The following is a 25126-nucleotide window of genomic DNA, read 5'->3' on the forward strand; positions in this document are numbered from 1 at the left end:
TTGTCAAGCCTTGAGTTTTTACTCCCCCCGTGGGACCGTGGCACCACTCCCCACTCGGAGTCAAGGGCACGGGGAACATCGCTCACCACACATTCTTTTCACATATTGAAAGTTGTTGGCTGCCGAATACCAGGGGTGTCGTATACACGTCCCACAGCACGGGAGTTCGGAGGAGCAGAATGCATTATGGATTTGATGCGGGGGTGAAATCTACAACTGTAAAACCCGGGGAGGAGCAGAGGAGAGAAACGCTGTTTTGTATACGGAGACAGTGGCCGGTATTCAATCAATGTTCGTCCCTAATTGTGACTCATAAGTAAATAGTAGCGTTGTTTTTTTTCTTCACAAGCTCAGTTAGGCGAGTTTTTAATTTTAATGACTTCAGAATTAGCTATACTGTGAAGAGAAAGCTATAATTACTTCTCATTTTTAGCCAATGTAAAAGGCAAATGTTCATTGAATCCAGCCTATTGTTTCCAAAAGTGTTTTTTTAAGGGCTGCTTCTTCTGACCCAAAACTATGCAAGAATTTACAAGCAAGGGGAGGGGGGTTCTTGTCAGTTCTTTATATGAATGTATCGTAACTAATTCAGTCAACCGCTTGTTTTTTCACTAGATATATTTGAATGATAAAAATGTTAAGCTCCATGCACCAATTATCCTAAACAACTAATCTTAAGATCTTAAAATAAGAAGGTATTATTTAATGTGCACTAAAAAAACAAATGAGGAACAAAAAAACAATTTGGAGGTTTAAATTAGTCAGGATCATTCTGTTCATGTTCCAAACTAATCCCAAAAGCCCTGAACTGAAATACATCATTAATGTGTAGCTTTAGGGCTCTTTCCCGTTACTTTCTGACATGAGAGGTCAAGCCTTTCAAATAAAATCTCCAAAATAAGCAAAATGGCAGACCGATCCAATAAATGATGCTTGCTTTGCAGAACTACCTGCAGGACTATCACATGCTATAAAGCCAAGCCTCGTCTTTGACACGCGGTTATAATCAACGCCATTGTTTTGCAGGTATTGACTTATTGTGCACCATACTTTATGTGTTAATCCATATCATTAAAATCCAAAATGGCATCCTTTATCCTCAGTGCAGGGTTGGGACTGTGTGTGTTTCCCCATGACAGAGACGTCCTCAGGACTGGCGTTGAACAGCCTAATGGACTAACCACTGGATATTTAGGCTCCCTCCTTCACACAGAAATGCCATCTCCAATTAACGTGACAGTTTTCAAATCTACAGCAATGTAGGCTGGATGGTTCTCTGGTAATCTCTAGCCACCTTCTCTGGGTGATTGTGATGGCTTCCAGTAGGCCTACTTTTCAACAGAGCTAGTGTAACAGTATGTTTACCCAGGAAAATGATATAAACAATATTTTAGAAAACAAAAGATCGGATTACACCTACTGGCATTAACAGCCGGGACCGTATATGGTTCTACATTACGAACGCGGGATGAAGTAGATATCAAGACGGTGTTTTCGCTGTTCACCTACGTTTCAGACAGGCCCCGTGTCGACGTGATCGTGACTGACAGCGTCACGGACTAAATATGACACAATGAGGGGCAATCTGCTTCTCTGGAAATATAGATCTTTTATTCACAAAGAGCTCTACATGTCCTCTTTCGTTGGAGTCATAAGATGTAAGAGTTGGAACATCATTTCAATTATGAAGATGGCAATGAGTGATTGCTTTTTTTTCTGCCCTATTTTAATAACTCCAGCCACGAGAGAGAGGGGGGGAGGAAGGCAAGGTGGCAATCGGACCCTCGTCCACAGCAAGCAACGAGAAAACCCAGATGCCACTCTCTTCTCAGCTATCAAAATCTCCCCAGCAAACCAGCCATGAAATAATCTATACCTACAGGAAGTCAATTAAAATGTGTCGGGAGAGATTAAGAGCGCGGTGACAAGCCTTTCACGGGAACGCACGGTAGAGAGGCGAGCGAGCGGGGGGCTTCTTCGTCGCCCGGTCCCCTTAAAAGCCGCCATGAATATTTAACTGCCCCCAGCTCCGACGCAAGTTTGCAAAACACAGTAATGTCCCCGTTTGTTAAGAGCGAGTTCGCTTCCGCATCAATTGAGTCGCGAGCTGTCACCCTGATTGCGCCCTTTGTTGAGGGACAGCACATTCCCATCTACGGATCAGTTCGGCTTTGTGTCACCCCCGAAAGACAATTTGGTCTTTTCTTCTCTCGTGGGCAGGCAGGATTGAATGCACAAATTACTTTCCTTCCACCTTTAACTCCCACTAAATCTTTCCTCTTTTCCACTTTGCTGAGCCTGAATATTTTATTCGTCCATCAAATATGCATCCCATTAATTAAGTTAAATTACTCCTGACTGCCAAATATCCTGTGCCCAGCGACTGTCAACACAAAATGCATGGCTGTGAACTTCTAATGACATGGCGTCACTTAAATGTGAGTTACAGCCTTCGGAGTCCCATCTGCGGGCAAATTATCAGCCACTTCTTCAGGACCCAGACTGAAATTAAGTGCCGGTTTCTTTTTCTCAGGCTTTTAACTAGTACACAATGGATGACACGCGTGGAACTTGACAAAGCAGGAACTAGAGGTTTAATTGCAGCATACCTTTTCTCCTCATCTTTTAATTGCTGTTGTTAATCACTCATTAATTTCCCCCCACTGTGTCAAATTCCTAAATCTTCCGCAACACTTTACAGCTCAATAAATTCAATCGCTCCTCGTCACCCACGTATAATTTAATCCGTTTTTTTTTTCCCTTTCCCATACAGGGCATTGTTCATTTTGCTCAGCGAAGACATCAGTACCCGGATTTTTAATCATAAAGTAGGCTACTCATAAAAACCACTCCCAAATATATCAAGACTACAATAATTCAGTACGCTGTGTGAAATGATAGGTCGACGGGGGAAGAGGGAATGCGTAAAGAAGAGATAATTGTGCTATTTTACCAATGCCAACCTTTTTGCCGTTGAATGACTTCAAGCACTCATAGCCCGATAGAACCAAAGTTACGTCTCTTACAGTGTCTCAGCGAGAAGAAATCGGTGACACCGCGTTTATTTGTTTCACCTTTTTGAAAAGAAACAGGCGTGCTGAGAAAAGTGACTTGGAACAACGCGGGCCAAGCGAGCGGAGCGCTCTCGCGGGTGGATACATCGGACGGAAGGGAAACAGACGGGGTGTGATGGATACCGCTGAAGAAAGCTGAATACAAATGCAGTCAAAAGATCACAACATCCAGAGAACTGCTGGGGGTTACGCGGTCACGTTTCGCAAAGACGGCCATGCCGATTCAATCCGAGGGCAAGTGTCGAAGGGCATACCGAGAGCAAAACCATACTTAATGGCAATTGTGCTGCTAGACTGTTTGCGCGTTTAAATATTTATTTTTTTACATTATAAGCATTGACAATGTTACAATGGTAACTTCTACTTATTAGCAATGTGTTGAATTTGTGAAAGCGCCAGCTCATCGTTAAAATGTTGACAATTTAGCCATTTTAATTCGCAGGGTTATTTGACCTTGGACTGCAATGGTGATGTGAGCATTTGTTAATGCAATGCAGCCCTGTTTACAAAAGTGACAACACTATAATGTGGGTTTCACTACAGGGCTTAATACACACAGACTGAATGTCAGCCTTGAATGAAATGCGCATTGACAGAAACCACAGCCATCCTCGACCATACAGAAACATTGTTTTCTACCTTCACTACCTTGGGCCAAAAACAAAATGACAAATAGCATTTACTTACTTAAAATGAATAATTTTGGAATTAATGCCAAAAATATTAATTATTAAGAATACACAGTTGGACCACTAAGCGCGCATGACTTTAATCTTTTGTGGCTTTTAGTTTCCGACCCACATCAGATGTAAAAGCAAGGAACAAGTTTTCGAACACTGTCAGCGGCATCTAGGTGTAAACAATTTTGCCTGACCCAAAAGAATGCCTACCAATATAACAACATTTTAGGCGGTTAAAAACAAATAAGAAAGTAATCTAACTGAATAAACATTATACATTTTTCTATACCACCAATGTTGTGGAATTGCCATTTATTGAATTACACCATTTAATGGTGTTTGAAGGAAACCGGAATGTTTGAGTCGTGTAACTGAGCAACAGTAATCAATATTTTGACTCATAAAGTGCTGGGATGCGACTGAATATATCCCCAGAAGGAGCAATTTAGATAAAGCATGCAGGGAAATAGGTATATGAAAAAACTGTTGGAGTATATAAAAGGAATGTTAATATACCCATAAATATGCCCATAAAGTAAATAATTACAGAGAATAGCAATGACGGTATGACCAATATAATTCTGATGTCATCTTGTGGTCGACTATTTTTAAGCAATCAAAAATAAACTGGGTGGGATTCAATCAACATTTGTCCTTTACATCGACTAACACTTAAAAGCAATACTTTTTTATGAAAAGTTTAACAGGTTCAGCAATCACTAAAATGCCCCAATCTGAGTTCAACAAGCGTGACACTCTTAAGTCAAACTTAAAGTCAAGCTGAAATCAAAATGCATTTTTTCCTCAAATTAGTCAACCCTTCATAACCATGCAAACGCGTCTTAAAAGTATATATTTCAAAAAATGTATACACTTGTAATACTCGTGTATTAAGTTTTTTTTTTTCATGGAATTCCTGGAAAACAAGATTGTCATTGTGTATCCACAGCCGTGTACTTAAGATTTCATTTTCATTCTCCTCCAATCAATCCAATAAACCTGCTAGGATTCAATCAACATTTGTCTTTAATGTCAACTAACAATGAAAAACAATACTTTTTTCTCTTCATGAAGTTTAAATCACTAAAACCTGCCAATCTGAGTTAATTACTGATAAATTTGTAATACTTAAAAAAAAAAAAAAATCCCATCAACTTCCTGGAAAAAGAGATTTTACAAGATTTGATGTCATTATGGAACCGCAGGTGTGCACTTAGAAAGAGTGCTCCTCCAACTTCCGTTTCAGCTGGTCTTTAAGGACACATGTTGATCGAATACAGACATACAGGCAATACACAATAGCATTTCAATCAGTGGGTAGCACACATGCTCAGTGTCATCTGAAGCAGGGCCTGCTCTAGCCTTTGTACCTAGCCTAGCCATTTCCCCCCATGATTTCCATTCATTTGGCACCCTGCCCAGACAGTTTGTGCCCCCCCCCCCATTCAGATGGCGCCCTAGGCAACCACCTACTATGTCGCCTAGAACCGGCCCTGATCTGAAGCATCAGCAGATTCTGCTTTTCTTAGAAAAAATATAGAATACCATGCAACCTTTTTGAGGCTCAACAGTGATATGATCATATTCAAGGGGTTACATTTTTTCAAAAGGTTTGATGCCAACATATAAAGGGACAGTACGCTCTAAACGTAGGTTAAGGAACTGGGTTCCTTACAGAGGAACCCAGGGTTCTTTACAGAGACTGCAGATTTGATTCCCTGCTGGGGGAGTTGCCATAGTACCCATAAGCAGGATGCCTGAAGTTATTCAGTAAAATCTACAGCTGTATAAATGGACTGTATGTAACAATGTCATCTGTATTATAGCCTATTCAATGCCAAACATGTACGTAACTTCAAACCTTCAAACAATGCATTTTATCAATATTAATTAACATTTTTTGTATATTGCAAAGAGTGCTGAGATGTCTGTGAAAATATGTTGCAATGCTTTGCTGAGGTTCTCTCCGTAATTCAATTGCTATTTGTCTTGGGGGGGGTTCACGTTTAACTCAAGAAAACCGTTGTTACATCAGTCAGCTAAATCATTTAGGTCTGGACTGTGACAGAAGACAGTGCATGAGAAGACAAAGTAAAAATGCTGTCTTCAGCAAAAAAGATAAAAGTTGACAAACAGACCAGTGGATTTTGCCCAGGGTTTGGTAATTATTGCAGTTGCTATTCTATAGGTATTGGTAGTAATACACTAACAAAAATGTTTTTTTTTTCTTTTACTTGATTTTGACTTCATTGATATCTCTAGTGCACCCTTCCACAATTGTCTACTCCAAGGTAAAACAAAAAGATGTTTGCACATGCACCGGAATACTACATTATTGACTTGGTGTTTCCTTACCACTGGAAAAAAGTAATTTCTGGTTTTATAAGAAACCATAAATCATTCATTTCCAGTCGTAAGCAAACACGAAACCATTATGTTTATGTAAACATGCCTTTACTTGGCTTACCAGATTTGAAACACCTTGCAACAACCTCTGAGCTAAATAGCATTTCAGTGCTTAAAAGTACTTGCACTGCTTAAAGACTTTGTGAAGAAAAGGTATATGCTTCAAACAAGCGAGAAAATGTACATGGTAGGGTACAGTTACACTACACATCCTGTCTATGCTGACAAGCCTCCCTCGGGCACAAACCTAACAGAATCCACACATTTGATTCCTCGCCAAGCAGAGTGAGTATTACCCTGCCCTGGCTTACGCTCTATCTTATTTTTATTGACTTGGTCCTGAGGAGGAGAAAATGGTGGGAAGGCCATGGTACCCAGCGCGTTTTGATTTACCACCCGAGGTTGTGTTTTGGGGAAATGCCAGCAGAGGAGAGGGTGGCTATCCCCGAGAGGCTTGACGTCACTGCATGGACCGCAGTCACCACCCTCCTGTGGAGACAGCCTCTACCCAGACATCATACCTTCTAACACCCTGAGATAGCACCAGCTCACGTATCCGACAGGGCTATGTAATGGTCCCACTTACTGTTTTTTGAGTGGGATAACAATCTTTAAAAAATGAAACGTGAAACAGGGGGATGGGGACTTCAGTTGTCTAATGTGTTTATTAGACATAACAGTCCCCTGCTGTTTGAAAGTATGATAATGTTAGTATGTGTCCCGCAAGGCATCCACGTAATATCGCTATTCACTCACACAAGTGTGAGGTTATCCGGGATGAGGATTTTAGGTGTAAAGGCCACTTGTATAAAACAAATTTAAAAAGAGTGATCTATCCATGTTACCAAAAATGCAATTATCCAAGAGAGGCCAAGACCACAACCTGAGAAGCTACATCAAAGAGGTGCGCTCAATTCTCAATCTTCTTGACAAACTCTCACTGCATTTTCGTACAAGGACAAGACCCTGGACCCCTTTTTGCAATTCCAGAGAGGCCTTCACACGGACTGGAAATTAGGGTGTAAATCTCATTTTGAGAAAAGAATAAAGGAAATTGATAATTAATACCTCATTTTCAAACAGAAAAAAAAGCCTTCCCCCTTGGGTGTCGCTGAGTGGGAAATAGTCTTTCCTTTATGTACAATCTTTCATTTTAACAGCAACTATTTTATCAGCTTGTAAGTTTAAGTGGAACCTCTTTTGCCCGGGTTCCTTGGGGGACATGAAAATCGCGGTGAAGGACCGTGACTTACTAGGGTGTCAAGCGATCGTCTATAATGGATGCAGCGGAGAAGAACCTACATTGTGAGTTATCGGTTCCTCTGCAATCGGAGCATAAATTAGGGAAAGGTCCGCTTTTCCTTTAATTAAATATAACTGTTAAAATTAAACAGCAGATAAAAATTTTCCACACCACATATTAAAATAAGTATTTTCAACCTATCGCCCTCATGTGCACAGCAAATAAAAATAATATACAGTTTAGGTGAGCATGAGGCCATAGGAGCGGAATGCATGCGAAATTTCATCAGAAACTGGGACTGACACTACAACACTCTCTGCGTCCGTGTCACGTGGTCTGCTCAACCTGAGCGAGACGCTACAGAGCTGCTGAGGCCAATGGTTTTACAAGGCTGCTGTGGGCCAGATGGACAAAGACTACCAAACCCGAAGCGCTGTACAATTGATGCTCAGGTGTTTCACCCACACTTCTCATTCACACACACTCACACAGCAAAGGTGATTGGTTGCCATGGTCAGGAGCAATTGAGGGTCTCTTGCCGAGGGACTGCTCTTACCTCCTGAGCAAATGTCGCCCCCGGGTGTTATGTGCTCAGGAGTCGGGGGTTTGACCGAAACTGAACCATAGCCACAAACTGAACCATCATCTGAGCCCGCACAGGTGGTCTGCATGTGGCCTGGATAAAATCAACGCTTTGGCCTTAACTTTGAGGCCAGAGTTTGGTGAGTTCATTTAGTTGATTTATGAACTCACGTAATCAAGTTGATGAAGGTAAAGAACGCCTAACATTTGCAATGAAGTTCTGAGCCAAAGTTAAGAGCAAATGTCGATTGAATCCCGGTCTGTGTTTCAAACTTAAGGCGAGCCGACTGCTTCGAAATCAGCCGTGGCAGGGCAATGCAACCCCGAGGCAAAGCCTTTCGACTCCGTGGACTTCCACTTAAGTTCACCTGCTTGTGCAAACTATAAACATATAGGTGGTCAGAGGCAGCTTGTTAGCCCCCCCTTTCCCCCCCGGATCCTGCCCCCCGCTGCTCGACCTGGCTCCTGCTTTTTTATGCTGACATCTTTGTTTCGGCATTGGCCGGTTTCCTAGGATGGATGCGGCGCATTATCTTCTGTCTGGTTTGTTTGTGGGTTCGTACGCTCCATTGGTTTGTTTGTTTGTTTTGATTAAAAAAGTGTTTTTGATTATTAAAAAAGGCGAGCCCCTTCGTGGGTTGTAAAGTAAAGGCCATCCTCCTACATCTTGCAGAATTTTGTTATGGGGTGGGGGGGGGGTTGTGAATGCTGGACCTGCGGAAGCTCTTATTAAAAAGCTAGAGATGGATGGATATGGGAGGATAAAAACCACACGAGGAACAGCACACAAAGAGCCAGTCAGCGTTTATCAAACCCTGATTTCATAACTACATTAATGCAACCTACCCCAAAGACGCTTACTGTAAAAAAAAAAAAAAATTCTCACCTCGAAAAGCCTCCATTTTGTGTCTTGGCAAGTCTAAAGTTTCAAACGTGAACTGATACACTGAACGGCCATAGAAAATTTCCATCAGCAAAGCCCGCATCAGCGTCCCCTTTAGGGAAACAGGATTAAACAATGTGAAATATTTAGCATGCCCTATGGGAAAAGTCTGTAAACTTCTCTGATATGAGATCTAAGAAAATGTTTAATTGCCTCCGCAGTTTTCTTGGTGTTCCTCGTTTCTTTTACACCATCCTAATAAGTGCGCCAGGGAAACCAGACACAACAAAGTTGCATTACCACCAACCGTACAGTCCAGTTCAGGCACCCACAATGAATATCGGCCTTATGCTGAAATTGAGGACAAAATTAATTTTGATCTTCAGCTCTGGTCTTGCTTGCTTCCTGCACGCACTTCCATTTTGTTTCCCCCGCAAACATTAATTTAGATGCATCAGCTAAAGGCAACTAAAACATCCGATCCATTACGAGCCTCTTTATCGCATTACAGGGACTAACACGGCTGTAAAGCTGTCCATTTCATAAAGAGCTATGGGTCCTCCAGAGTCAAAAAACAGGCCCGGCCTTCCCAATGCAGACAGAACATCATTATTGTCAGCTGACTATTGTCGAAAACTGCTTAGTCACACGCTTAACCTTTATAGATGAAGGTCTGCATTTTATTTATTTTTTATTTTACAAACAACATATTAGCATTCATTGTTTCATTAGATTCTAGATAATGGCACGCTATATTTAGTTAACTGCATAAAAGCAATGAGCATAATGCATAATATTAGAACACACTGAACGCTGCAAGATTACGAGATACTACACACAGGATGCAAGTGTGAACCCTCCCGAATCCAAATATATATTTAGGCTTGTTTAATAAAAAGTGACAAGAGGTCTGTTATCAGTAAGACCCTCATTACTTCTTAATGACCCTGGTTCAAGGGAGCTTTGTGTTAAAAAGAACTCCCAATTTGCATGTATAGAGAATTCTACAAAAAGATTTACCCAGAATGCCTAATTAGAAGGACGATCATTAGAAACAGAGAATCATTTTGTTTAATCAACATATAAGCTTAGTTAAATATTCACATAAATTGGAAAATGTAAATGAATTATGCAAAAAGAAGGTTTCATAGATATCTCCTTGTTGGTTACAAGTAAATGTTTAAATTTCATCCTGGCTGACTGAAATTATCCAGTGCTTTGCATCGCTAAATATTTTTCCAGCTTCTAAAAATTGCTCGTTTTAGGCACTTTGGTTTATTTGCCTTAAGACATTGATTTGGATAAATTGGGCTTTTAAGTGTTTCCGTGCTTTGTAAAACTCTGCGTGTCGTTCTGCAGCCCACAAATAAATGGCTTCTACCATCAGAGGTTTAAATAATGCAGGGCTTGTCAAGCTCAGCCGTATGTGGGATTGCGATGAAGTTGCTAATGCACGTAATGATTAAGTGTAACTCAAATACTGGCGGTGTTGTTCGAAACTCGACAGGCACTAATTTGGTCTATTATATTCCGGCGTTTAATTGCCGGCTACGGACACCCCCTTTGACACTTTATGACGCGGTGACTTACAATTATTAAAGATCAGAGGGTGGCATTATAATCGTCCGCACTGGGATCCCTTCTCATCTGCAACAACTGCCAACGAATTTAAAAATAGGTCTTTTTATTTTTTTTACGGAAGTTTTAACGAGATTCTATTTGAGGATTATGGGATATCGTAGCGAAGAGAAGGGAAGGGCAGGCTATTGGGGTTGAGTTAAGTGACATCTGCAAGGGATAAGAAGCTGCTGCAATGCCTGCCCCTGTCAGAAGTGGGTTTTGTGCTACGAGCAGGCCACTGCACACACATACCACCATGGAGGGGTAAGAAGGATTGCCTTTAGTCTTGAAATGACAGGGCCAGCTCAGAAGTTTCCAACAGCCTAAGAAAGTCCAGACTCTCCCAAGTGTCGGTCAAACCCACAAAAGAAAACAAAACATGAACTAAATAATATTCCCACTATTCGATTTTTCCCACCACGAATGATTATTTCACTGAGAGGTCACAGGTGTGATTATTTATAAAAAATATTTGAATGCTTGTTAAGTGGCAAAGACACGAAGAGTTGAATTCTTTTGCATCAATATTCATGAGTGAGAATTCTGCATAAAATAATTCACCTGTATTATTCATTTCCCTGCTTGGAATAATACCTTTGTATCAAGCCATTATTTACAAAGAAAATTTCATACAGTGTTGGTGGGGAGGGGGTGGTGGAGGGGAGTTAAATAATTTGATGTTTCGATCTTGGGAACCATACATTACAATGATAACAGAGCCTTATCATATTCATACACCAACAATACGTTCATTTGTATTGCCATTCTACAGTGAAAATCTCGAATTACTCACAAATGCACACACTTGCACATGCGTACTTGTAGTACATGCGAACAAATGAGCCGTTTGCAAATTTTTCATAAAAAGCTGCAACCATATCCATTCATATGACATAAACAGTCAATTTAGCCTTTAAGACAGATGTTAACAGTGAAGTAACAATCATATGAAATATACCGCATTAAGTGGGCCGGCAAATTTCGAGGGCCATAGAAACGACAGAAGTGCACGCATAGCACACTTCCACACAGTATCAATATACCGCTGTGATATTAAACCAATGTTTCACGCCGTTTAAATTCCTGATACATAATTTAGCAGGCACCGAAAGGGCCAACGTGGAGCATCTTTAGGGAGTGGGGGTGTTGATCAGGGGGAGGGAGGGAAAGTGCTGATTCCAGGCGTGTTCTGAAAATGATGGAGGAGAGGAGGAATCGGTCATTAAGAGGCTTTGCTCCACAGAAAGTGCCGGACACTGGGGGTGGGGAAGGGAGGGAGAGAGGAAATTGTCGCCTTGGGCTTTTGCCCACTGAATATGACGGATCTCGCAATATCTGCCAGCAGACGGTTTTGTTTGGGGGTCGTCCGTCCTCCCAACACTGTTTTCTGATGCTTACGCAGGGTCAAACTTTAACGACTCGACTTAACTTTAATTATGAATGTCTCGTAATTTCGGAAATGCGGCTCCAAAAAAACGAATACTAATCACCAAGGGCCTTTCGCATTACTTTCATATCTTATTATTTACTCAACACATTTACAGCAACTTCAATTTACAATCGTAGGTCTGGGCAGAGAGCAGCGTTCTGAAAACTCTCTCAAACCATTTAAAACACTCTAAAGGGACAGTTCATCCTAAAAAATGAATGCTATTCATTTGTTTTCTTACTGAAGCAGTTGCTCATCAGTTGCTGGAGAACGTGTACTAGCGCATTGATGAGAACCTTGCTCTTAGGTGAAGTGCAAATCACTACCAAAGGTCCTATGAACAGTAATTGATTACTTAGCAAGCAGAAAAATGTGATCATTTAAGAAGCTATATCAGCACGGATATAATGGTAACTGTGCATACAGCCTCTCTACTTCTTCTTACTTTGAAGAGATTTTGTGGGGGAGCACGGGGGAGATTCACCTATGAGGTCGCCCTACGGATCGCAGAACACAGTCTCCCACAATTGTGGAGCACTTTTGATGGACTAATTAAATTTGAAACAAATATGCTACTGGAAGTTATCATTGTGAGGTCAAAAGACAATTCTTGAGAAAAGAAAATTAAGGAATACCATTCATTGTTAGGGTGAACCGGCCTATCCCTTTTATCCCATCCTTTTAACTATAAACTTTTTTTTTGCTAATCTGATAAACAATATATCATCCTCAATAGTGAAAATGAATATCTGGGACTGGATTTATTGCAGGGGTCAGGAAGGGTAGACAGAGTTTAAGGTGTAAAAAAGTGCAGAAAGTAAAAAGTGAGCAGAGTGAGTCACTAATCTTAAGGATGTCACTTTGACTCAATCTTCTGACGCAGTCTGACATCACGTGTCAAAGAGGCTCGGGTTTATTGACCCTAAGCGTCTCAAGCCGCCCATCTTAGCCGTCCAATTCCCACGCCTCTGCCGAACCCAAACCGGGGCTTTGACCCGACCGCTCGTCACAAATTACGAGACGTCGGTTGACGCAGGGGTCTTCTATCAACGATGTCAGTGCCCCTCCCATTCAAGCCAATAACAAACCAGGAAACGATGTGAGGGGTCTTTCTGAGAGCAGGTCTCACATTTGATTGGCGGCAGGGTCACGGTCTCCATTTGGTGTTGGCCCTCATTTGCATTTGTTAATTAAATGCCAAAACAATATGATCTCGAAGTATCAACAACTTTCCCTCCGGTCTTCAGCGCAAACGAGTTTCGCCCCGGCTCGGGGAAGATAAAGGCTGACGGCGATTGCGCGGACGGTACGTTCGGGGCCGGTAAACGGTTTGCACAGCACGTCGAAACCCTGCGCGCATCTGTGCCGTCGGGTTTGAAAGGGGGCAGCTTGAATCGATGCCGTAATGGGGAGAGCACGCGTGTTTTGATTGAGTAAAAAAAGGCTGCTGTTTCCCCATTTCGGTCAGGACCGGGAGATGAGCACAAGTCTAACACACACTGCCGCTCAAGGTAAAATGTGGTGGGATTTAAGAATCAATGAGGATAACAAACACTACACATTTTAAAATTGAACCTGGAAATCAATCCCCCCGTGAATAGTTTTTAGTTCCCTAAACATTCCCATAAAGTTATGATAAACATTTCCAATGCATACTTCTCCCTACATGTCCCTGTTATTTTAAGGAATATTTCAGGAATAGTGTTACAATGATATTCAGTTTAGTTATAACATTTTAAAAAACAATTAGAATTGTGGCTGGTCATTCATGTTGATTTTGTTCACCGACACATGCATTTCAGTATTAACATCTAGAATGTTCTTACAATGGTTTCGTCTTCACCTATACCTAGAGTAGGCCAGCAGTTTACATGTGAAACGTGTGGACCGCTTTTTCTGTGACTGTTACAGAACTTGAAGCATTTCGTGTTATCAGGCCAGGTGGATGTACGTGAACCACCCCGGCCTGCGGGGCAGGAATGGCGAGGTTGCACTCACCCGCAGACGGAGCACTTGTACTCCCTCACACCCAGGTGTCTCTTCACGTGGTTGCGAGCGTCTCCCAGCTGGGCCGTGGCAAAGTCACAGATCTTGCACTTGAACGGTTTGGACCCTGAAAAATGATCAGCAGAAAACCAGAAATACGCATCAGGAACAAAGCACGGAAGGCAGAATAATAATAAGCACGAAGCAGTGAAATTAATGAATCGGGTACACTCATGTTTCACTATTGTTTTGGTGGAAGAATACTGTGGGGCTGATCTGGGATCAGTCAGGGCTCTGGGGAAAATACTACTATGAGTTTGTAGGAGCATAAACACATGCCTGTCACCAAAATCTCCTGTTGGTATCCTCTGAAAACTCACAGAAGCTGGGCATGGCAGGGCCTGAAGAGTATCAAAACAGAAGACTTCAAAAGATTGATGCTAGATGGCCAGAAATTAGCACAAATTAACTAAAAAGTTCAGAAAACCCTGCTCCGGTTTAGTCGTGGAAGGCCACAATGTCTACAGGCCCAGATTACAAACCACTCGATGCATACACAGTAATTACTGTCTGGACCAAAAGACTTTACCGTCCCTCTCCTTCTGAAGGAGTTGGTGTTTTATAGAGCGCTGTAAACTGACTGCAGTGGAACAGCTCAATGAGCTAAGCTGTTCCACCCCAATGCAACGATGGGACACTGTGTTGTAGGAGGTGATGTTTTTATCCCAAAGGAACCAAAATCCAAGGGCTTGCACCAACGTGCTCATGTTCAACACTAATCCTAACGTAGCATACTTCATCCTTTAACTGCATAAAACAAATGACCGATACCATGAAAGCCCCATTGCTCTTTGGTTTACTGACCTGCACAAATCTTCTTTTTGCCAGACCAGTTACCTAGGAACTGTGGCTCATTTTCAAAAGAAGAAAAGTACTATATGTACCAGGCAACGCTCTTATTTCCACTGCAGAACACCATAAATTGGATTCAAAAGGTCAGGCGGAGTGCGCAGATCAATTCAGCGTGCTCGCCGCCCCTCTCCGTCATTAAAACACTAATCACTTTGCTTAGGTTTGCAAGGGAGGTTTATTCCTAATTATTGTCATTAATAAATCAGGGGGGCTTCAAGTGTCCGGATGAGGGAGCGAACGTCCCTGTCTGACATTCATCAATAAGGCACAGTGCACTTGGGTCATTAGCAGGCTGCTACCATCACTGAGCTAAGGAGGTGGATAGGGTCCACGGACTAAAGTCAGTGGGCGGAACCCAGTTTAAATAAGAGCCAACGAGCAGTTCCTTTAGGTGGGACAGTGAGACTCAAAATCCATGTGGGGGAAAAATTATACTCTTTTATAATATACTTTTTTATTTTTTTTAAGGGGGGGGGGGGGCTCATGTCTAGGTGAGAGCCCTTCTAATGCAACAAAAAAAATGAAAAATAAAATTCTCCCCGCAAATATCCCCAGACACGCTGCAATATTTATCCCAGCTCCGCTCACTGATTTGATTAAGCACTTTGTGTAGATTACTAATACGTTCATGCACGGTTCACTTCCTGCGAGCTTAAAGTACGACACATCGAATTTTAATGCCGTAACGAAGATTGAAAGGCAGCCGTGTGCTAACAAGGTCCAGGAATGGAAGAGCGTTTCACAGTTGAGCAACGGCGAATCAGGATCTCTTCATTTTGACCGCCCCCCACTCCCCCCCACCCCCACCCCCACCCCCACCCCCAACTCTCCAAGTCACAAAGCCTAGGTGCGGGGAGCGACCCATGTGGGGATTGGATCCATCCGGATGGCTTCACGCGTTTGAAAATGCCAAGGGGAGAAAGACGTTATAGCCCTCACCCGTCACATCTTATCAACTTAAGGGAGTCCATTCCACTTGGACGAGTTGCGTAAAACTGAAATCGACCATTAATGCAGTGTCATGTTAAATTAATACTGTCATCTAAATTGGTGGTGTGACTTTTTCGCATTTCAAATGAGACTGAGAATGACTAATTCATCTCCTAAAACCCCCGGCGCTGTTCATTCCATTACACCCTAACCCCCCCCCCCCCCCCCCCCCTTCTGTAAAATGGATTCCAGATCTCCCCATCATATCAAATGGTAATGAATACATTATTTTGGGACATGGGCAGTACATTTTTGGTCTTATTAATGGTAAAGGCAATCCAATAACAGGCCCTCCTCCCCTAATGATGGCTCCCTCTACACAAGTCTTGTGTTTCTATATTCAAAACAGGCATACAGGGAGCACACATCCATTACGCTTGTCTAAGTGCAGAGGGGTCAACTGGCTCTCTGTGGCGAAAAAAAGGCACTAATTTCAGAAAAATGCAAATCCGTTAGGTTTCTCATTGGCAAAATGCAATATTTAAGGAAGCTGACAAATACTTGTGTGACCTCCCCATCCCCATAATTCCATTGATTAATCAAGGCAAACAAAAGTACCCGTGATTAAAGTGTCTTGGAAGTGATCCTAGGCCAGACTGTGGCGTATTTCACAGTCATGTTGCAGGGCCACGAACCGAAGTTTCAGAACAAAAATGCGTCTTTTTGAAACTTGGTGATAGGAAGCCTGTATATAAAAATGGCAGCATATTAGCTGCATGACACGGCAATGATATATGCCACCATTACACAAATAAAGCCTCTTACATCATAGTCAGGGCGTAAGGATGGCTCACTTTAGCTCATAGAGGTATGTGATAACATATGGCATAGAGCAGTGTCTGGAGCAAATGAGAATGTCAGCATCCACTCTCCCAAATTATGGTGGAGTACATGGGAAGGGTAGTGGGCTGGTGGTGGGGGGTAGATTCATTTAAAACTGACCCTCCCTCCCTTCTCACGATTCATCACATATCATACTAAATATGCCAAAATCTATCTGTCATGAATGTGACAATATTGTGGGGTGATATTCTCATTCTGCTAATGTCAGAAATCATCCCCTGCTTTATCATCCTCCGTATGAAAAATGTGTTGTTTTTTGGGGAGAAATGTCAGCTATTAATTGTACCAAGTGATATCTTTGTTGCTAAATCATTTTTCGCAATAGAGACTAATTTAGCGGCGAAAATGTTTGTGGCAGTGACTGGTTTGGATATGAAATTCCATTTTGAAGCGTGAGGTGAAATGTCTTTTCTGACACCGCTCTGCTTGAGATGGACTATATGGGTCACGAAGCCTTGCAAGCCACTTAGTCGCTGGAGTCACCGCAGCACAGCAAACATTGGCTGCTATCAAACGCAAAAGCCATTTTCATTGGTTCAAATCTGTGAAGCCTTTGACAGCTCACTCCAGGATGAGATCCAGAAAGCCCCACTATCCCATCCCTTGGGGAGAGAGCACTAGAGGTCAGGGGAGGGGTGGGGGGCATATACCTGTATATCTAAGATCCGATGCCTGGGACTGAGGTGTGAGAGTGTTTACCGTTTATGTCCAATCAGCAGGTGATGTTTGTCCTGCCGGGCGAGAGCAGTGGATAGTTTGTACCTGCTCAGGATTTGTGATGTGCTGGGAATGAGGAGGAGGTTGTGAGCTCTGTTTGGCCTCTGTGTGCTGGAGGTGCAGGGTAATGGAGCACAGTAGGGTGCAGGCAGAATGTTGTTCTCTCCTGTGTAAACCAGAGCTGTCAGAGGGGCAGACTGATCGATGCCATCAAGCCGAAAATGGTCCCCTGGGGCGGAGCTTCAGAGCATTACAGACCAGTCAGATGATTGCATTACTGCAGTCAGTGTGCACCCTCACTCTGTATGGAGGGGGGGAGGACAGTTCACTGGACTAAAGAAACCAAGTGAATAATATCCAGTTCACAGTGCAGAGCTGAAATCACAATGATATGGAAGGTGGCCAATTTGCCTAAGCCAGTGTGAGTCTGTTAGTCTGTAAATTCAATTTGGAGACCAACCCATCCGGCTTAAGCATGGACAGGTTGCAGGCCAGGATGGCTGGACAGCATTGTTTTAAATATGGTTTGGGCAACAGTGGCATTGCTAGAAAAAAACACTTCTTAAACATAAATGGACTGGATTGTGGTCTTAGCAGAGGTTCTAGGCAATATCTTGAACTAAAGTGGCAAATTCCTTTTTTTCCCCATTTTAACGCCTTCTGAAGAAGTCATTGCTGGTGTGGTCTGTGTGTCTTGTCATGGGTCATTTAAGTTGAGGTCATTAATTGCACAGCCAGCAATGATATAGCTAGCTTCTGCTTCAGAAGGGCATGTAGGACTGTTGCTTGGTGACCAGGGAGAGGCAACACTGTCTAATGTCTCTGTCACTCCAGGGGTGGGTGGAAAAAGGGGGGATTGAATGATGGATGTTCCATTAAATGGATGCCCCTCTATAGTGCAAGAGCATTATATTAGGAGGTCAATATTCAACGACTGACCAAATGTCCAAACAGTTTTCAGTAATTTTGTATACTGTTTTCAGGTACAGACTAAGTGTAACACAAAGTTTGGCTTTCCTAAAGGCAAAATCCAGTTTAAGATAAATAAATAATCATTATTCACCCCATAAAAGCCCTAAACAACATGATGTAAGGCGGTTGATCGCATTGGTCACATCGACACTTAACTTTTTGGTTTGTTGGATATAAACTGGGGCTTTTTAACTTTTGCCGTCTATCTACAACCCTGCTGATTTTTATGTTGAACAGACAATACAGGCCTGAAGTCCAATTAGTCATTTAAATCTTAGCAAGGGGCGAGGCCCAAAGAACCAAACAGGCATTTATCGATGCCTCCCTCATTTCTTGTTCCTGCATTAAGCTGATTTTAAAAGCAATTAATATATATCGTCAAGGAAGAGTAATGAACTACAGTCAGCGCTTCACCTGCTGGACATTCTCGAACCCGCAGTCGTGACCGGTGAAAACCTATTTTGCATTATAAACGACAAAATAAATCTTAATGGATTAAGAATGATCAGCTATCCCCACACTGGGGAAATTAAGAGCTGAAACGTCTGCATTGATTATTTTAAATGATTAGCCTAACTCTCTTTTGCATTTCTTATGCTTTTAGCGAGCTCCAACACGTTTACAAGACTTATTGACTGTAATTACAAGAGAATTGAAGTAATGGACACATCAATTATAAGTCACATGTCTTGACCAGACATTGCATAGGGAATCCAATTCGTTGCATCATTAGCATCTCGCTCATTCCCTCTCCATCTCCCCACCCCCCTCTTGCTCTCCCTCTCCCCTCTCCCTCTCTCTCTCTCTCTCTGCAGAAGTTATATGACAGCTGATTGCAGGTAGAAAAGGCAAAGCTTTTAGCTATGTGGGTGAGAATGCACAAATGGCCCCTCTCTGTGCAGTATCAACTGTGTAGTCTGTGAGGCCGTACAGACATCTCCTCAAAGACTACCATGTCACCTCCCTAATGCATCTGGCATGAGTGAAACCTGCTCTGCCATTTATCATGTTTTTTGGAGAGGAGCAGAGTCAAGTCGTCTGATGCAGAAGCACTCCTCAAAGGCCAAAATGTTATTTTAAGAGAAAATGTTGTAATGTGAGTAATTAACTATGTCCGATTGGGGCAATACCTCTTCCCTTTGAAACTGCTGTATTGCTTTCAGTAACCAGAAACTGAGCAAAGATTTTCAGGAAGCAAAGCACTCAAACCACATAAATGACATCTACGAAAAGGGCTACACATACAATATTTCATATTCATTTGACTGGCCTTAAGCCTGAAATAAAACTACTGCAAATACAATAATCCATGGGGCATACTGAAACACTCAACATTAACTTTGGCATGCAATGTCTCTGACAAAAATTGAGCTGTCATGTTGATTTGTCACCAGCTTATTAGTAATGAAGCTTGAAAATATCAGACCACAAGCCCCTAATGGGAACCTCATGAATGCATAATGGCTCATCGGCTATTGTCTAATCTAACAACTATAATGGGACTGAGTCGTACCTGTGTGTGTGCGGACGTGTGCCAGGAAGGCCATGGAATTGCTGCTCTTGCACACCTTGCCACAGTACTTGCACACAGAGCCCTGGTTCTCCTCGCGCTCCCGGTTGATCTGCTCTGTGTCCTCCAGGACATACTTATTCACCTCCCTCAGGAGCTCCTCGTGCTTCTCCTTAATGTGGTTGAAGAGGTCCTGCTCAGTGACGAAAGGCTCACTGCACTTCACACACTTGAAGGAGGCGCCCCCTTCAGGCAGCTCCTCGATGCTGGCCTGCTCATTGCGCAGGTGGGCGGCGCTGGTCAGGTGCTGGTGTAGGTTGCTCTCAGTGTAGAAGGACTTACCACAGAGCAAGCAGTGGAAGTGCTTGTCCTTTGAAGGGTGCTTCATGGAGACATGCACATTTAGCCCACTCAGGCCATCGGCCATGAAGCCACAGTCATCGCACCTGATCCGTGCAGACCCACCTCCCTTTGCAGCCCCAGAAGAGCTTGTGGATGGCTTGCTCTTCTTCACAGCACCGCCCAGAGTTGCAGCAGGCCTCTGGGAAAACATTTTTACTGGCACTGAGGAAACACCCTCAAACATGGTTTTGAAGGGAACAATGGATGCATCAAAAGGAACCGCCCTGAGCATCTTGGATTCAGCTGGACTGTCCCTGCTCTCATCAGCTATCTCTGGGTCGGCATCTGAGGAACCCTCAACCACGCAATCGTCCTCCGTTTCAGACTCAGCCTCACCTCCGAGATCACCAGCAGACTCCAGATCAGGGTCTGCTATGGTGCCTTCAGAAACTTCAGTGCCGGGCAAGTCCAGTACTGACACTGGCTGGCCTCCATGGTCCTCCAGGTCACCTTTTCCTAGATCCTTCTCAGACAGGGTAGTTTCCTGACTCACAGCAGCTTCCACTACACTACCCCCTCCTGTCTCCGCTTCCTCCTCAACACTGGCCTCAGTGTGATCCTGTTCAGACAGGTTGACGGCCTCTTCCACATTACACAAAGCCACAACATCTCCATTAGCGCTGGATTGACCTGGTTGGGTATCTGTATCTGTCCGAGGGTCTTCATGAGAGGCAGCCCCTAGAGCACTAGGAGTCCCTGAAGGTGTTTCATCATGGCCAGCAGGATTAGGCTGGGACCCATCCTCTACACTCACATTCCTTTGGGTCACATCAACTTCCTTATTCCCAAGGAAGTCCAGGTAGGTCTGACTCTTCTGCCTGTGCTTATCAGTCGCAGCGTGGCGCGACATTTCCCTGCAGGTGACAGCATAGTAGTTGCACGCCAAGCATACAAACTCAAATTCCCGGGTGTGCTTCCGCTTGACATGGAGATCAAGTGATGGGATGGAGTGGGCTACAAACCCACAGTAGGTACAGGTGTTGATTGTGTCATACTTGCCCTTCTTTTGGGCTAGGCTAGTTGGTTCTTGTGTTGTGTCCTCCTGATCAACCAATCTGGATTGCACGGCACCCATCTCAGCCTGTGATTCATCCTGGAGGTGGGATGGGTTCCCATCCTGTGTCGACATAATGGAAGCTGCCTCTTGGCATTCTGTTTTAACAGCTTTTCCCGTAGTTTGCTGATCCGCTGTGATAAGCACTTTGCTATGGAGAACTTCCACCACATTAATAGACTCTACCTCAGAATCCTGCGATTGACCATCACTGGCGACCTCTAAACGCTTCATATGTTTCTTGGTAGCACAGTGGCGATCCATGTCACCTTTGGTCACGCAAGAGTAGTTGCACACTTTGCATGCAAATCCATACTCACGACTGTGCCTGCGCCTTATGTGGACAGTAAGGTTTGTGGCGTTGGATGCCACCAGTCCACAGTATTGGCAGGTTGTCATAGTGAACCCTTTTGGCCGGCCTCGTCTTTTTTTCAGGTTGCTCCTCGCAGCATGCTCCTCCACATTTCCAGAAACGTCAGATAGTGTGACCCCGACTGCTGCAGCAGACTGCTTTGCTCCAGGGTCTAATTCCCCTTGCACATCATCATCATCAACTGATTGGTCCTCACTGGAGGATTTATCAATGCACTCTAGCTCACCTGTGGAGGCTGCTTTCTCATTTTCATTGGATGCTACAGGGACATCGCTGCCAGTACGATTACGGAGGCGAACGCTTTGAGCCTTTGGCCGAAGCTGTACAGCAATGACTCTATCAGATTCCTTGCTTGGCACCTGGGCTAGCATCTTGGATGCATCTTCTGACTTGTCAATGACACTTGCAGTCGGCACGCTATCCTGGGCATTACTGCCCTCCAAGACTATTGCTTTGTGCTTGCTGCTTGAACAGTGTTTTTCGAAATCACACTTAGCCACACAAGTATAAGAACAGGGCTCACAGGAGAAGTTATTTTGTTTCTTGCGGCACCTTCTGACATGTGTTGCAAGGCTGTGTTTGTCATTAAGCACATGGCCACAGTAGTCACATGGGTGTTGTGCCTTGGGTTTTGGGCCTTGTTTCTCCACCTTCTGACTAATGGGTGGCTCCTGCTCATCATCCATCAGCCCTATAGAAGCCTCCTGCTTTCGCTCACCATCACTCTGAGGTAAATCTTCTATACATGTATTCTCTGCTTCAGTAACAGTTTCAACCATTTCCAGAAGTATCTGTGTAGGATTGATGGTGGTGTCTCCACTCTGCCCAGCACCATGATTACTCCGTTTCTCTCTCGTTTTGACATGGACATTCTTCCCCTGTGCTTCAGGATATTCGGTGGAACATGCAGGGGGCTGGCAGACACTTCTGTCCTCTTCCTCGACGCAAGCCTGGAGGCCCAATGCGCTTTTGTCCCCCAGTAAAGTAGCTTTGTCTGCAATACTGCTTTCTGATTTTGTGCAATCATCTTGAGCAGCTTCTTCACACTTCGGTGGTGGGATGTTCTCAACCTGTTCCTCAGCTGCAATGCTTTCACTCTGATGCTGTTCACCCTTAAATGAATCTGCCTGGTAAGGAGAAGCACCTTCACACAGACCACTATCTGAGGTGATCACCTGTTTTTCCATGTCCATTTCTTGGACACGTTCATCTGTACAGTCAGTGATATTTGTCTCAGAGACACATGGTGCGCAATCACTGGTTTGTGGCAGCTCTAACTGTTCACTGCCTCTCTCCTGCTGGGTGTTTCCTAACTGAGGCTTCCCAGTACTTGCCCCTTCCACAAAGTGTTTCCTCTTCGCATGTATCTTCAAGGCAGTGGGGGTTTTGGCCACAAAACTGCAGAGGGAGCAAATGCGACCCTCATTGGCTGTTTGGCCAACACCCCCACCAGCACGCCGCTCAATAATTGCATCTTCTTTCTGACTGTGTGTTTTTCCAGGCTCTGCCTCCTCCTCAGTGCTCTTATCCTTACCCTTCTTGGCCTCTGTGATGTCATCACCCCTGACCTTTTTTGCTGTCGGTGGAGCACCACTACTTCCTTTAGCCTCTTCTGCCTCCTCATCCTTGTCAACCTCCTTCCCTGACCTTAGCTTCCTTTTATTCTTCAATTTGTCCATTTCACCGTCCTTTCTTTCTTGCTTCAGATTTCTGTAGAGACTGATCTGAGGAAAGACAAGAAATGCATGTTACATTTGTGGCAAGTTATTTGACACTTTCTGAGGAAAAAAATGCCTCTTTGATTGTCATATTCTTTGTATTTTCTGTATCCTTTTAAAAGTGTGTTGTTACAACACACACATAATTTGCAATTATCTTGGCTAACTCCATGTTATGCTAACTGGATCAAACAATGTTGACTTTGCTCAAGGATTATTTTTTCAGTTATCTGTCGCCACCTAGTGCTCATAATAAGAAATGTAAATGTGGCCAAATCATTCTAGGTAAGCACAAAACAGGGGTTTTCCTCAGTCAGTCACAAATTGTCTAGATCTCCCAGAAAATCCAGAAGTCTAGCTACTTGTTATAAATTCACAACTGTTTATTATATGCATAGCAGGTGCACTGGCAATCAATGTACTGAAAATTTCCATTAAAACATTTTGCATGCAATGTCATTTTACATTTTACAAAAACCTTGATATTAACTGTTTATAATATTAAGTAGCCTAAATATCAGCCTAAAAGTCATGTAGCCTGATTAAGTACCTTTCCCCCCTTTGCCAAACGTGCTACGGCAGTGTCTGCATATGATTAAAACTCACTCTACTCATTCCAAACCCAAGTACAGTGAAAATACACTCGCTGAGCACTCTATTAGGAACAATATACTCATACTGGGTAAATAAAGTGCTCCCTTTGCTCTCAGCCTCACTTCTTTGTGGCATGGATTCCACAAGATTCCTTTAAGATTCTGTTTCATGTTGACATGATTGCATCACGCATCATTTCTGCAGATTTGTCAGCTGCACATTCATGCTGTGAATCTCCCGTTCTACCATATCCCATCTGCAAAACAGCTCACTGGATGTTTTTGCACCATTCTAAGTAAACTCTCGAGACTGTTGTGTGTTCAGCAGTTACAGAAATACTCAAACCAGCCCGTCTGGCACCAACAATCATGCCATGGTCTAAGTCACTGAGATCACATTATTTCCCCATTCTCATGGTTGATGTGAACATTAACTGAAGCTCCTGACCCGTATCTGCATGATTTTATGCATTGCACTGCTGCCACATGATTGGCTGATTAGACAGCCTAATAAAGTGCTCAGTGAGTGTATATACATTTTTCTTGAATATTATTTCTACTCTACATTAAATATGAAGACAAAGCACAGTCTTCTACCCTTAGCTCTTAACATCCCCAACTACAGTACTTTTATGACCTTCAAAAAATCTGGAAATGGTAGGTGGGGTATACATCCTATTACACTGTAACTAAATTTCCAAGTCTCATTACCCCTTTGAGGCATGAAATCCTTTGCATTAGTTCTCCCTTCATTAGACCTGTATCAGTGTCATTCTCCTCCTGCCTGATCAAAAACATTGAGAGCCTGCAGCAGAAGAGGATGATGGCACTTGTTCACTTCATATTGTCCTCTCTCTCTGCCTGTCCATCTGATCCTTATAATCACCACTGAAAATGGAGGCAAGGCCTCATTAGGTATGTAACTCCCCCTGTTCACATTCAGAACTAATGAGACATTCTGGAGAACCTCACAGCAATGTCTGATAAGCATAATGAGTTTTAATCATAAGGCATTACAATGCCAAATAGGTACCACCAGTTCTTACTTTTTTATTAAATAAAAAACAGGTAAGTGGTCATTTAAAATGTATATTTAAAATGTGCATTTTTTCTTTACAACCACCCCATCATGTTTTTCT

General features: G+C 43.2%; 1 protein-coding gene across 1 annotated transcript in view; it reads right to left on the reverse strand.

Annotated features, from left to right (window-relative positions):
* Window positions 1-25126, reverse strand: part of znf407 (zinc finger protein 407) — a 211842-nt gene that overhangs the window by 184011 nt on the left and 2705 nt on the right. The window contains exons 2-3 of the mRNA XM_061242262.1: window positions 19851-23400; window positions 13916-14030 (exon numbers count right to left, since the gene is read on the reverse strand). Of these exons, the coding sequence (XP_061098246.1) occupies window positions 13916-14030; window positions 19851-23355 (3620 nt within the window). The 5' untranslated portion in view covers window positions 23356-23400. The remainder of the gene's footprint in view (window positions 1-13915; window positions 14031-19850; window positions 23401-25126) is intronic.

Source organism: Conger conger, chromosome 1 (genome assembly GCF_963514075.1).
Source record: "Conger conger chromosome 1, fConCon1.1, whole genome shotgun sequence".
NCBI lineage: Eukaryota > Metazoa > Chordata > Actinopteri > Anguilliformes > Congridae > Conger > Conger conger.